General features: G+C 43.6%; 1 protein-coding gene across 1 annotated transcript in view; it reads left to right on the top strand.

The window, feature by feature from the left end:
• Nucleotides 1-14,721, top strand: part of JAK2 (Janus kinase 2) — a 338,166-nt gene that overhangs the window by 123,932 nt on the left and 199,513 nt on the right. The window contains exon 3 of the mRNA XM_077475037.1: nucleotides 4,492-4,615. Coding sequence (XP_077331163.1) covers nucleotides 4,492-4,615 — 124 coding nt within the window. The remainder of the gene's footprint in view (nucleotides 1-4,491; nucleotides 4,616-14,721) is intronic.

A 14,721-nucleotide genomic window follows, 5' to 3' on the forward strand; every position in this document is an offset into this window, starting at 1 on the left:
AATGAGAGATGATCTCATATGTAAACATATGAGATCATCTCTCACCGCTACTCTCCCTCCTCACACAGACAGCGTGTGAGAAGGGAGAGATCAATGGCTGCAGCGGCCATGAGTTAAAAGGAAAAAAAGTGCCATCCGCCCCCAGTGCCGCCTGTTAGTGCCATTTGTCCCTAGTGCCATCTGTCATCAGTGCCACCTGTCAGTGTCACGTGTCATGCCACTTAGTGCCATCTGTCATCAGTGTCATGCGTCATCGGTGCCACATATTAGTGCCATCTGTCATCTGTGCCACATATTAGTGCCATCTGTCATCTGTGCCAAATATTAGTGCCATCTGTCATCTGTGCCACATATTAGTGCCATCTGTCATCTGTGCCACATATTGGTGCCATCTGTCATCAGTGCCACGTGTCATTGTCCTGGTGCTCCAGGGCCTTCAAAAGTGTACTAGGTAGTCAACAAGTTGTATGTGTAATTTATGCTCCTAGAACACGTGATGGTGCTCCCTGCATGTTGGGCCTCTCAATGTGGCCAGGCTGTGAAAAAGTCCCACACATGTAGTATTGTAATAGGAGGAGTAGCAGAATTTTGGGGGTGTCATTTGTGGTATACACATACCACGTGAGAGAAATAACCTATTACAATAACAATTTTGTGGGAAAAAAATAAAAAATCTTAACCACTTCAGCCCCGGACCATTTTGCTGGCCAAAGACCAGACCACTTTTTGCGATTCTGCACTGCGTCGCTTTAACTGACAATTGCGTGGTCATGCGACATGGCTCCCAAACAAAATTGACGTCCTTTTTTTCCCCACAAATAGAGCTTTCTTTTGGTGGTATTTGATCACCCCTGTGGTTTTTATTTTTTGCGCTATAAACAAAAATAGAGCGACAATTTTGAAAAAAACTAATTTTTTACTTTTTGTTATAATATCCCCCAAAAATACATAAAACATTTTTTTCCCTCAGTTTAGGCCGATACATATTCTTCTACATATTTTTGGTAAAAAAAATCGCAATAAGCGATTGATTGGTTTGCGCAAAAGTTATAGCGTTTACAAAATAGGGGATAGTTTTATGGCATTTTTATTAATAATTTTTTTTTTTACTAGTAATGGCGGCTATCAGCAATTTTTATTGTGACTGCGACATTATGGCGGACACATCGGACATTTTTGACACATTTTTGGGACCATTGTCATTTATACATCAATCACTGCTATATAAATGCAGTGATTCCTGTGTAAATGACACTGGCAGTGAAGGGGTTAACCAGTGGGTGGCAGTGTAGAGGCTAAGTGTTCCTAGGGGTGTGTTACTAACTGTGGGGGCCTGGGCTTTCATTTAGTGAACACTGATCTCTGCTCCAATCACATGGAGCAGAGATCAGCGTCACTAGTTGCTAGGCAGAACGGGGAGATGCTGTTTACAACGGCATCTCTCCGTTCAGCCACCCCGTGAGATGATCGAGTCTGCGGGACCCGCGACCAGGCTCACGGGGGTCCCGACCAGCATGCGAGTGCGCCGGCGGCGGTGCGCTCACGATGGCAGGGCGGCATTAAAGATTGGACGTACCTGTATGCCAATATGCCTGCCCGTGCCATTCTGCTGACGTACATCGGCGTGCGCTGGTCGGGAACTGGTTAATTTTGCAAAGAATTGTGGGAAAAAATGACAACATCAAAAAGCTCACCATGCCTCTTACTAAATACCTTGGAATGTCTACTTTCCAAAAAGGGGTCATTTGGGGGGTATTTGTACTTTGCTGACTTGTTCAGGTCGCAAGAAGTGAGATAGGCCACCAGTACATCAGATGTGATCAATTTTGTATGATTCGCACCACAGCTTGTAGACTCTAACTTTTTCAAAGACCAAATAATATCCACTAATTTGGGTTATTTTTACCAAAGATATGTAGCAGTATAAATTGTGGCCAAACTTTATGATGAAAAATTAATAATTTGCATAATTTTGTCACAGAAACAAATATACGTTTTTTTTCAAAATTTTCGGTCTTTTTTTTTCATTTATAGTGCAAAAAATAAAAAACCCAGAGGTGATCAAATACCACCAAAAGAAAGCTCGATTTGTGGGGAAAAAAAGGACAAAAAATTAATTTGGGTACAGTGTTGCATGACTGAGTAATTGTCATTCAAAGTGTGAGAGCACCTGAAAGCTTAAAACTGGTCTGGGCAGGAGGGGTGTTTAAGTGCCCAGTAGGCAAATGGTTAAAGTCTATGGGACATGAACATGAAAAATCAACGGTGCTAATTTTAAAGGCTTATATGCAAGTTATTGTCATAAAAAGCGTTTGGGGACCTGGGTCCTGCCCCAGGGAACATGTATCAATGCAAAAAAAAAAGTTTCAAAAACTTCCTTTTTTTTTGGGAGCAGTGATTTTAATGCGTAAAGTGAAACAATATAAGTGAAATATTCCTTTAAATTTCGTACCCGGGGGGTGTCTATAGAATGCCTGTAAAGTGGCGCATGTTTCCCGTGTTTACAACAGTCCCTGCACAAAATGAGATTTCTAAAGGAAAAAAAGTAATTGAAATGTACTCACAGCTTAGGATGAGCTCAGGCGTATTTACATGCTCCACGTGCAGAGCCCGCCAGGAAGTCGGCGCAGCGCTGCCCTACTCACAGACAGTGAGCGCCGACTTCCTGGTGGGCTCTGCACGTGGAGCATGCGAACATGCCTGAGCTCATCCTTACTCACGGCTATAATGAATTGTCGGTCCCGGCAATACACATAAATGTAATTGGGAAAAAAACTGCATGGGTTCCCCCACAGTCCATTACCAGGTCCTTTGGGTCGGGTATGAATATATAATTGCGTGGGGGTCCCTCTAAATTCCATACCACGCCCTTCAGGTCTGGTATGGTTATTATGGGGAACCCCACATCAACATTTTTAAAAAAATGGCGTGGGGGGGGGGTCCCACTTACGTTCGACTCGAACATCGAGCTCATCCCTAGTGATCATTACTGAACTGTAGACACATGCCCATAAATACGTATATATTATGCACACTGTACTCTGCTGTAATGCAGTATTAGAAATATTCCTCCTGCTGCTGTAGTTTAATATCTTTCTAACACCAATCAATGCTGTATGGTGTATATGAGCACATCCCTAGCCGCAACACAGAGAGCTGGGCCAAGCTGCTTTAGATTAGCATGTGACACAAGTAAATGTAGGCATGTGAAAAAAAAAAAAAAAGTGCAGCTCTAACTTACTAAGCAATACCACAATAATGGTGGGACCCTCTAATGTATGGAAATCTCAATAAACTTCAATATTACCAAAATACTGGTCTCTGTGATACGTAACGTCACATATATTACACAGCAAACTGAAAATAAGACATCAAAAATGCAAACTTGACAGGGATGGTGGAAACCCCTCTTACAGATATTTGGCAGTGGACGGTGTCCACTGCTTATCAGTGCGCATAAGTGTAAGCATATCAGTGCTGCCATATTAGTGCAGCTTTTCAGTGCCCATAAAAGCATCAGCAGTGCCCACCCGTGCAGTCTTATTTGTGTCCACCAGTGCAAAGCGGGATCATTACCAGAAATGATCCGGATGACAGAGTGGAGATCTTGGGCTGTGACAGGTCTTTCATGCGAGGACACCGCTTGCCGTAACGTTTGCTTCCCATACTGGCATTGTAATAGAGCACTGTTCCAATGCTGGTACGGGAGGCGGGACATTACCGCGAGCGGTGTTCTCGCATACAAGACCTGTCACAGCCCAAGAGCTCCGCTCTGTCATCTGGATGATTCCTGGTAATGATCCCGCTCTGCACCGAGATGACAGATGGGGGCGGTGCTGGCAGGGAGCAGAGGAGAAGGACACCACCTCCATGGGCGGCACAGACCGGGGGCTGTGAGACCACTCCGCCCACTGCAGCGAGCAGAGAGGAAATGGAGATCCCTGCTCGCTTTAGAGAACTACAACCGGGAAGTGACAAGACTGCTGCCTGAGGATACAGGAGGAATAGCAGCCAGCGGTCTTACAAACAGGATATCACAGGGCAGTACTGTTTTTTTTCAGCAAGATCAGAAGGCTACTACAGAGAAACTATAGAGCTCAGAAGAACATGAATGGCATAGTTGGTGAAGGTAGGAGATCGGCAACAAGGACGTGTAAACAATTTTTTTTTCCCCAGAGTTTTGCTTTAACAACTCATCTCTACTTTTTGTGGTTGTCACATTTATCAGATATTACATTGTGTAAATAAATTAATGCAATGGAGAAATGTATCTAGAGGGACACATTTTAGAAAACCAATCTCCAAGGCAAAAATAACTGATGCTGCTTCCTTCCATCCCCTTCTCGCCCATTTACCGTCTGGACTTAGGTGGGGAAATAATATATTTTGCCATAAATGATATCCAAAGGCAAACTGTTTGTTTTTGTATCTGCAATGCCTTATGACATAATTGTATATAGATATATACATATTTTATTTTTTTCTTTACAGGTGTGACACCAGTTTATTATAACCTGTTTGCGTTAATGAATGAGACTGACAGAATTTGGTATCCTCCTAATCACACCTTCCTTGTGGATGAAACAAGCAAGCAAATTGTAAAATTTCGAGTAAGGTGCGTATTTTGCTTTAGGTCTAAATGCCTAGTTGGCTTTGCCCCACTCAAAAGTAACTACTTGTGAGCCAACCAAGTAGGTACTCAGTATATGAGATTTTAACCTTTGTAGTTTGGTATTGCATGACATGAACATAAGCTGTGCAAGAGCTTTATCACATTGCTGAGCTCCTCTCAGTGCACTATCCAGCTGTCTGAACACCTTCCTTTGCATTTCCTGATAACCTGACAATATCGCAATATTGTTTACTACAACTTGGCTTTATTGACTCACTGTCCGTAATTGCTAACTTTTTTCATGAGAATTTAGTTGCAGAGGAATGTGGGAAGGTTGTGTAAAGGTAGATTTCATGAATTTACTATGGCAGTATTTTAAAATTGATTCCTTGTATGTTTCTGAAGTTCTTAAATTACGAAAAGAAACAAATTCGTTTTTTTTATGTCTATAACTGTTTAGCCTAGGTTCATACTCGTGCATTTCCTGCGAATTTCCAGCACTACATTCCAGTCACACTGCCCTCGTGATCCACTATGGGTATCGGTACAAAGTTAACCACGCCTCAAGTGCAGGTCACAAATGCAGAGCGTTTGCCTGCACCAGATCACATAGTACAAAACGGCTATGTGATCTGGTTGCAGAGCAGTTCCAGAAAAGGTGCCTGCATGTCTATGGTGCAATTTGAGCTCATTTAAAATGAATGTGCTCAAATTGCACCCCACTAAGTCGCATGTGAATTGCACAGGAGTGTGGTGCAGTCCCTATGTGAGTTGTGGACCAGGGCTTAAAGTGGTTCTAAATCTAAAATATGTTTTGCATTAAGGGAAAAAAATGTTTTAGCACCTTCTCTGTGCCTCCAATCCCCATCCATAAACACTTGCGTGAGCCCTCTATCGATCCAGAGCTGTGCTCTGCTGCATGTGGTCTTTTTTTTTTTTTCTTCTTTTTTTTACTCCCTTCTCTCACAGGAGACTGGGAGCTGGCAGAAGCCATTGCTGGAAGTTAAATACTGTGAGAAGGGAGTATAGCTGAGCTGCACTGTGTGTCTAAGGACAAACAGCCCAGCTCAGGAGCGTGCCCAGGCAGACCTCTCCTTTTTATTCTAGTAAGGCTGCTTTCACACGTGGGCGAGTGTTGACGGTAAAACGCTGCTAGTTTTAGCAGCCCTTTACCGTCATTTTAGCTGGGCAATTCGGCAGCTAGCAGGTGCTTTTAACCCCGCTAGTGGCCGAATAAAGGGTTGAATGAGCCTGTGCAGCGCAACTGCCGAATGGCTTTGCAGGCGCTTCGGTGCCCATTCATTTCAATGGACAGGACTTTTTTTTTTTTATATCCTGCCAGCGCATCACCCCAGTTTGAAAGCACTTGGGCTTTCACACTGGGACTGCAGGGGAGGTGTTTTTCAGGCGCTTTACATGTGCTATTTTTAGTCCAAAAGCGTCTGAAACATGCCCCATTGTGAAAGGGGTCTAAAGAATACTAAAAAACTTTGACCAAAAGAGAAAATGGCCCAAAACAATAGTCTAAGAACATTTAACCAGAAGAGGAAATACAATAAGAACAGTTGATTTTGCCCTATTCTCACAACAGCTAGTTAATTCACAAAGCACTCACATTATACAAAACTTAAAGCACATTCACAACACATGTGTTGCATTAACATACATTACTTGCATTGGTGTGCACAGGTGTTATTTATCATGAATACAACCCCAACACACCTTCTAAATGCACCTAGATGGCAGTGAAAGTCCTTATTTAGGCACTTCCTGTTAATCTTCCTGTGTCTTCCAACTGTTCTGCTGTGTGGTCAGCCTGGTAGGTGGGCTTTTGACTATTTTCATTAGGAAAGCCACCCTGAAAAATGCAGTGTAGAGAGGAAGTGGATGCAGGAGATTCACAACAACAAGAAGTCGCACATTATTAAATTGATTGTAAACCTCAGACCTTAAATGTGAACAAGCGCATATATATATATATATATATATATATACATATACATATACGGAAGCATATCCCTCTATAGTGTGTACTCGTCTCAATCCAGAGCACGAAGTGTTGTTTCTGTCTGCTCCATCATTCCTCTATCTGCATGAATTACTTCTGACAAGTTTTCCTGACATCAAGAGAAAAAAGGTCACAGCCTCTGCTCTGTTCCTGTGTGTCCCTTCCCTCCAAACAGCTCTCAGATCTCTCCTCACTGAGTTCTGCAGAGTGTAATTTCAGTTCTCCATCCCCCTTTTTCTGATGGTACAGACAAGCTTTATAAATCCTGGACTTTGAACAGATATAGGGAAGAGAAGATTGCAGATAAACAGATACAACAACCAAGGCCAGTCTCTCCACTCGGTATATGTAAGAAGGCTGGCCGCAGGCCAGGCTTTATTTGTCGGAGGAGTCTGAGGGGTATATATATCCCTCCCCCTCTGTCTGATCTTGCGTTTACTCGTATTTGGGGTTACAGCAACGTCATTTACGGGTTCACATGGCATTTGCGTCACTTCCGGTTTTAGTTCCAGCAGAGCGGCAGTGTGGTCTGTTGCAGGGAATCGTATTGGTTGTATCTCCCTCTGCTCAAGGTTCTGTTAGGGCGGGCGGGGGACCCGCATCAGATCTCCCTTATTATTCACGGGCATTTGCTTTCACGGCCAGAGGAGGGGGCTGGCCGCCTGCCCACTCACAGCATGACTCTATTGCTCAGGGATTTCCAAGGTGTTTGTCAGAGGGGTATCGTTGGCTATTTCTCATCAGTACTGCCCTTGTGGGGCAAGGCTTTGAAGAGGGTGACAGAGAAGACAGCTGGTCTGTCACTGGAGGTCTGGGGGAGGGGTGATGCATGCTGGCAGTAGATGATTCATGGGGTGTTCAGTCATGGGGGGGTGGGAGGGGTGTGCCTTCCCACCCGCCCACTTACTGCTCACGGTACTCACGCTGGGCACCAAAAAGGAGGGGGGCACCCACATTGGTCAGCTGTTCGCCCTGGTAGGTACGGGCCAGGGGGTGCTAATAACTCGTCCCCCTCCTCCATCATAGGCTGGGGAGTTTCCACATAACTGGGGAATGCAGTTTCTTGTTCGTACTGAGCATGCACAGACACACTCTCGGCTGAGCTTTGTTACCCGAGAGGAATGAGCAGCAATGGGGAATTTTCCTGTCCGCTCCATAACATAACAGAGGGGTCGCAAATCGCAGGGGAGGAGTGCAGACCAGTGCAGAGATTATGGTGAAATGGGGGATACATGAGTTGGAGATACCAACAGTGTCTTTTAAAGGGACCGGATTGAAAGTCTTGTTTTCGAGCACGTATGATCTCCCTAAAAAGAGATCTTGTCAGCTAGTAAGCCTCACTGAATCTGGTGGTGGAGGTATTTCTTTCTCTGGGTGCACTTGCTACATACTTAAAGGGTGTTTTACAGAGTCACCTAAATGGACTGAAGCCTCATCTTCTTGTCTCTCTCTCTCCCCTTTTTTGGACTGTTCACGTTTTTAATCAGTTTATGATTCTATTTGTGGTTATATCAACTTCCTTTTTTTGCACACAGGATATATTATGCAACACTGTACCCAAATGAATTTTTTGTCCTTTTTTTTCCCACAAATAGAGCTTTCTTTTAGTGGTATTTGATCACCTCTGGGTTTTTTATTTTTAAATGAAAAAATAACAAATTTTGAAAAAAAAAAAAAGCATTTTTCTTTGTTTCTGTGATAAAATTTTGCAAATTATTAATTTTTCTTCATAAATTTTGGCCACAATTTATACTGCTACATATCTTTGGTAAAAAATAACCCAAATTAGTGGATATTATTTGGTCTTTGTGAAAGTTAGAGAGTGTACAAGCTGTGGTGCGAATCGCACAAAATTGATCACATCTGATGTACTGGTGGCCTATCTAATTTCTTGTGACCCAAATAAGCCAGAAAAGTACAAATACCCCCCAAATGACCCCTTTTTTGAAAGTAGACATTCTAAGATATTTAGTGAGAGGCATGGTGAGCTTTTTGATGTCATGTTTTTTCCACAATTCTTTGCAAAAAAAAAATTTCCACAAAATTGTCATTGTAATAGGTTATTTCTCTTATGTGGCATGTGTATACCACAAATAATGCCCCAAAATAAATTCTGCTATTCCTCCTGAGTATTACGATACCACATGTGTGGGACTTTTTCACTGCCTGGCCATATAGAGAGGCCCAACATGCAGGGAACGCCATCACGTGTTCTAGGAGCATAAATGACACATCTAACTTGTTGACTACCTATTACACTTTTGAAGGCCCTGGAACCCCAGGACAATGACACATGACACCGACGTGGCACTGATGACAGATGGCACTGATGACAGATGGAACTAATACGTGGCACTGATGACACGTGACAGATGGCACTGATACCTGCCATTGATGACACGTGACACTGATAACAGATAGCACGTGACACTGACAAGTAGCACTGATGACAGGTGACACTGATGTGGCACTGATGACAGGTGACACTGATGTGGCACTGATGACAGGTGACACTGATGTGGCACTGATGACAGGTGGCACTGATGACAGATGCACTTATATGTGGCACTGGGGACAGGTGGCACTGGAGGCAGATGGCACTGACAGGTGGCAGTTGGGGCAGATGGCAGGGGGGCAGATGGCAGTGGGGGCAGATGGCACTGACAGGTGGCAGTGGGGTCAGATGGCAGTGGAGACAGGTGACAGATGGGCACTGTATTTTTATTTTATTTTTTACACTGACCGCTGCAGAGATGCAGCGGTTCATCTCTCCCTCCTCACACGCTGTCTGTGTGAGGAGGGAAAGCCGACGATGAGAGATGATCTCATATGTTTACATATGAGATCATCTCTCATTGGGCACGCCGATCACGCTGTAAACGGCTGCTGTGATTGGCCATTTACAGCGATCTGTGACTGGCTGTGTCCGGGGGACACGGCCTGCACAGAACTTCCCCGATGCACGCCGCAGCGGCGCGCAGAGGGGAAATTAAAGGGAGGATGTCCAGGGAGAGCCTCTCGGCAGTTAGCATCCGTGCTGCAGCCGTCTTTTGGCAATAACGCAGGCGCGACGTGGTTATGAAATCGATTAAAACCCATGTTATCAACAATTGAAAGAAGTTGATCATCCATAATAATAAATTGGGTAAACACCTCTGTTATTTTTACAGCTCTGGGGTTGTCTCCTGACAGCTTTTCTCTTCTGGCAAAAGTTTGCTGCAAAGTTGGCTGCTGAGTGCTACTGCTAGCGATAACGGTAAATTCTCCATGCTCACGTTTAAATTTCAGATTACCGGTATTGTAGTAACTAGGGATGCACCAAATGGGTTTTTTGGTGCCGAAACCGATACTGAAAATGAAAAATACACTAGGCCGAAAACGGAAACCGATACCGACAGTGACTGTTTTTGTAAAAAAAAAAAAAAATTTTATACAGGAGATAGAGACTGGGGACATGGTACAGGAGATGGTCAGAGACTGGGGACATGGTACAGGACATGGTACAGGAGATGGTCAGAGACTGGGGACATGGTACAGGAGATGGTCAGAGACTGGGGACATGGTACAGGAGATGGTCAGAGACTGGGGACATGGTACAGGAGATGGTCAGAGACTGGCCACATGGTACAGGAAATGGTCAGAGACTGGCGACATGGTACAGGAAATGGTCAGAGACTGGCGACATGGTACAGGAGATGGTCAGAGACTAGCGACATGGTACAGAAGATCAATGCAGTCTCACCAGTGCACATCATATTCAGCCTCACTGTGCCCAGCAGCCTACCAGTGCCTGTCATGCAGCCTGCCTGTGCCTCACCAGTGTATATAAACATACACATATAAAACAAACATGCACACAAATAAACACACACATAAACATGCACACACATATAATACACACATGCGCGCACACATATAAAACACACATGCACACAAATAAACACACACACACACACATGCATACAAACATATATAGATCGCCTTTTTAAAAATTGTCAGCTGTAGCTCCGTACCTTCAATTTCCATGCTGGGTACTGCACTGTAGGGGGAGGCAGAGAGCACAGCACACACTGCTAGACACCTCTCCCTTGCTTTCACTTTCAAAGTAAACAGCGTGACCGAGCTCCTGCACAGCCGATTTACACTTCGGCTGAGGATCCATATGCAGCCACTGCTAAGGGGAGAGGGGGACCTTACACTGAGACCCCACGGGCCGCCTGCAGCATGGGTGAGGAGGGGGGTGAGGGGAGGAAGAGAGAGTAAGGACGGGCGCTGCAGAACGACACCCCTGTGGTGGGCGGCACCAGGGGCAGGGCCCCACCCAGCATACCCGCCCCATTTTCGTCACCATTATCAACGTGAATTCTCTTTCAGCAAATTGCAGAAAAGGCCATTTTCGGGCGATATGTTTAGACTGCTGAAATTTCGGTGCATCCCTAGTAGGAACTGAACTTTGTACCGCTAGATAATTTTGTAAAACAGTTTGCAGTCTGCAATTCGTGGGTTGTCCTCGTTAATTTTAAATTATTCCACACCGCTGACATTCTGCTGCTGTCTCTGCAGTATGCACTGAAAGGCTCCGATAATTTGCTCGACATTGGGGGAATACAAACCGGAAATAAAAAGTTACAAGCACAAAGTGTCTGTCCACTGCTACTTCAATACCGCCACTTTTACCCCTTCCTGCCCATGTAAATTTTCAGCGCTGCCACACTTTGAATTACAATTGTGCATTACGCAGTCATGCCACTACCCCAAATAAAAAAATGTTTACCATTCATTTTAATTTTTTTTTTCACACAATTAGAGCTTCTTTTGGTGGTCATTATTTAAACAACGCTGGGTTTGATTTTTTTTTTTTTTTGCTACAAAGTTTTTCTTAGTTTCTGTCAGAAAATTTTGTAAATCGGTATTTTTTTCTCCTTCATTGATGTGCGCTAATGAGGCGGCACTGAAGAGGAGGCACTAATATGCAGCACTGATGTTCACTGGTAGGATTAGGTGGAACGGATGAGGCAGCAATGAAGGACATTGATGGGTGGCAGTGGCACTGATGAATACTGATAGGTGGCACTGACTGATGGGCACTGATGGGTGGCACTTATGGGCACTGACTCTTATGGGCACTGATGGGTGAAACTGTTTGGTAGACACTAGGCAGTGGCACTGAAAATAATGCTGTCGGTACTAGTATCGGTGCAACCCTAATTATATCGGTAGCCTGAGCGCTAGCATTTGCTGTTTTTCTTTCTCATCTTTACAAGAGGCTTCCTTCTGGGACGACAGCCATGCAGACCAATTTAATGCAGTGTGCGGCGTATGGTTTGAGCACTGACAGTCTGACCCCCCCACCCCTTTAACCTCTGCAGCAATGCTGGCAGCACTCATATGTCTATTTCCCAAAGACAACCTCTGGATATGATGTTGAGCACTTGCACTCAACTTCTTTGGTTGACCATGGTGAGGCCTGTTCTGAAAGGAACCTGTCCTGTTAAACCGCTGAATGGTCTTGGCCACAGTGCTGCAGCTCAGTTTCGGGGTCTTGGCAATCTTCTTATAGCCTAGGCCAGGGATATGCAATTAGTGGACCTCCAGCAGCAAGTCCCATTATGCGTCTGCCTCTGGGTGTCATGCTTGTGGCTGTCAGTCTGGCTATGCATCATGGGACTTGTAGTTCTGCAACAGCTGGAGGTCAGCTAATTGCATATCCATGGCCTAGGCCATCTTTATGTAGAGCATAATTCTTTTTTTCCGGTCCTTGGAGTTCTTTGCCATGAGGTTCCATGTTGAACTTCCAGTGACCAGTATGAGAGAGTGAGAGCGATAACACCACATTTAACACACCTGACACCTTGTAACACTGAGTCACTTGACATTGGCAAGAGAAAATGTCTAATTGAGCCCAATTTGGACATTTTTACTTAGGGGTCTACTCACTTTTGTTGCCAGCGGTTTAGACAGGTTTAGGTTTTAGGCTGTGTGTACAGTTATTTTGAGGGGACAGCACATTTACCCTGTTATCCAAGCTGTACACTCACTACTTGTAGCAAAGTGTCATTTCAGTGTTGTCACATGAAAAGATATATTCTTCCTAATGACGTTCTGCCTAATGACAGTTTCACTGATTTCTGCTCCCTGTGATCGGGAGCAGAGATCAGTGATGTGTCACATGTAGCCACGCCTTCCACAGTTAGAATCACTCCCCAGGACATGCTTAACCCTACACTGCCCCTTAGTGGTTAACCCCTTCACTACCAATGTCATTTACACAGGAATCAATTATTTAGTAAACGCTATAACTTTTGAGAAAACCAAAATCAATAAACGCTGATTGCAATTTTTTTTTTTTTTTACCAAATATAAGTTGAAGAATATGTATCGGCCTAAACTGAGGAAAAAAAATTTTTTTTATATATTTTTGTGGGATATTTATTATCGCAAAATGTAAAAAATGATTTTTTTTTCAAAATTGATGCTCTTTTTTTTGTTTTTGTTTATAGCGCAAAAAATAAAAAACGCAGAGGTGATCAAATACCACCAAAAGAAAACTCTATTTGTGGGGGAAAAAAGGATGTACATTTTTTGTTTAGGGGCCACGCCGCACGACTGCGCAATTGTCAGTTATTGTCAGTTACAGCGACGCAGTGCTGAATAGCAAAATGTGCTCTGGTCTTTGGCCAGCAAAATGGTCTGGGGCTTAAGTAGTTAACTGTGAAAACACAGCTTCAATTTGCATCACACGTCTAAACCCAGCCTAAATGTTCATCTCTGTCAGTGGGATAAATAAAAGCAGTTTTACTTTCTTGATCTTCGGCTCCCACAGGCTCCCTCCCTCTACAAGACTGGCCTCAGCAGCCTCTTCTCCCCTATGCTCTGGCAGTTGCAGGTCCTATGTCAAGTCCAATGCAAGATCTATAGCACTGCATTGGATGTGAGAACATGGAGGAACAGTCAGTCCACTGCTGAAGTGGCAGATTAAAACTGCTTTTCCCATCCCCTAGACATAAATAAGCATTTGATAACCATGTAGAGCTATAATGTCAAAAAATGTAAAAAACGTAGACATAAATCACCAAATGATCTGGTAGTGAAACCAAACTTAAAAGGTCAGCACACATATCACATGTTGTGCAGTCCAATGAGGAATACAGAAAATGTGCTACAGTGAACAATATGAGCATAAAAAAGTCCAGCTATGACAAATGTGAAACGTGAGTCCAGATATTCTGTTGGTATGAACTATGTATAGCCTTCCGTTCACAGTCAGAAAATATTTTTTATATGTCATTTGGAATTTTTTTTCAAATAAAACCTTTAATGGTGGAATTTCACTATGAGAGGCATTGTGTCCTTACCTTTTGTTTATGGTGAACCCGCTCTGAGCTCCTAGCTGACCGGAACCTTCGAGAGAGAGTTCAAAAACCCTGGAGATCTGAGATGTACCGATCCTGAAGTGGGCAGCGACTATTCGGATGGTGATCCATGACCTGATGTATACGAATGGTGTGTGACGCACATAAGCCTGCATGACACATTTTACTATATAGTAGTTTGTGTCCACCATTTTCGGTAAGGGTATCCACCGTTTTCTATAATATTTTCTGGCTGTGAACGGAAGGCTATACATAGTTCATACCAACAGAATATCTGGACTCACGTTTCACATTATTTTGTCATAGCTGGACTTTTTTATGCTCATATTGTTCACTGTAGCACATTTTCTGTATTCCTCATTGGACTGCACAACATGTGATATGTGTGCTGACCTTTTAAGTTTGATTTCACTACCAGATCATTTGGTGATTTATATCTACGTTTTTTACATTTTTTGACATTATAGTGCTACATTGTTATCATTCGTTATTTTAACTTTGTTTGTATGTTAGCTGCTGTTTTGTGTTATATCACAATTTTTTGTCACTTATATAGGTAGCGCAGTGTTTTCCCCCTCTTTTTGATAAATAAGCATTTGCCTCTTTCAGTGTGGGGGCAGCCACAATGCAAGTAAGGTTTTTTTTTTTTTTTAATTCTTCCTGGAGTTGGGCTTTAATTCCATTCTTGTAGAGTTCCCTTTAAGGCTTAAAGGAGAAGTCCAGCCTGA

This window comes from Lithobates pipiens, unplaced genomic scaffold, assembly GCF_037356315.1.
Source record: "Lithobates pipiens isolate NorthernLeopardFrog02 unplaced genomic scaffold, aLitPip1_a1.2 Scaffold_13, whole genome shotgun sequence".
Taxonomy (NCBI): domain Eukaryota; kingdom Metazoa; phylum Chordata; class Amphibia; order Anura; family Ranidae; genus Lithobates; species Lithobates pipiens.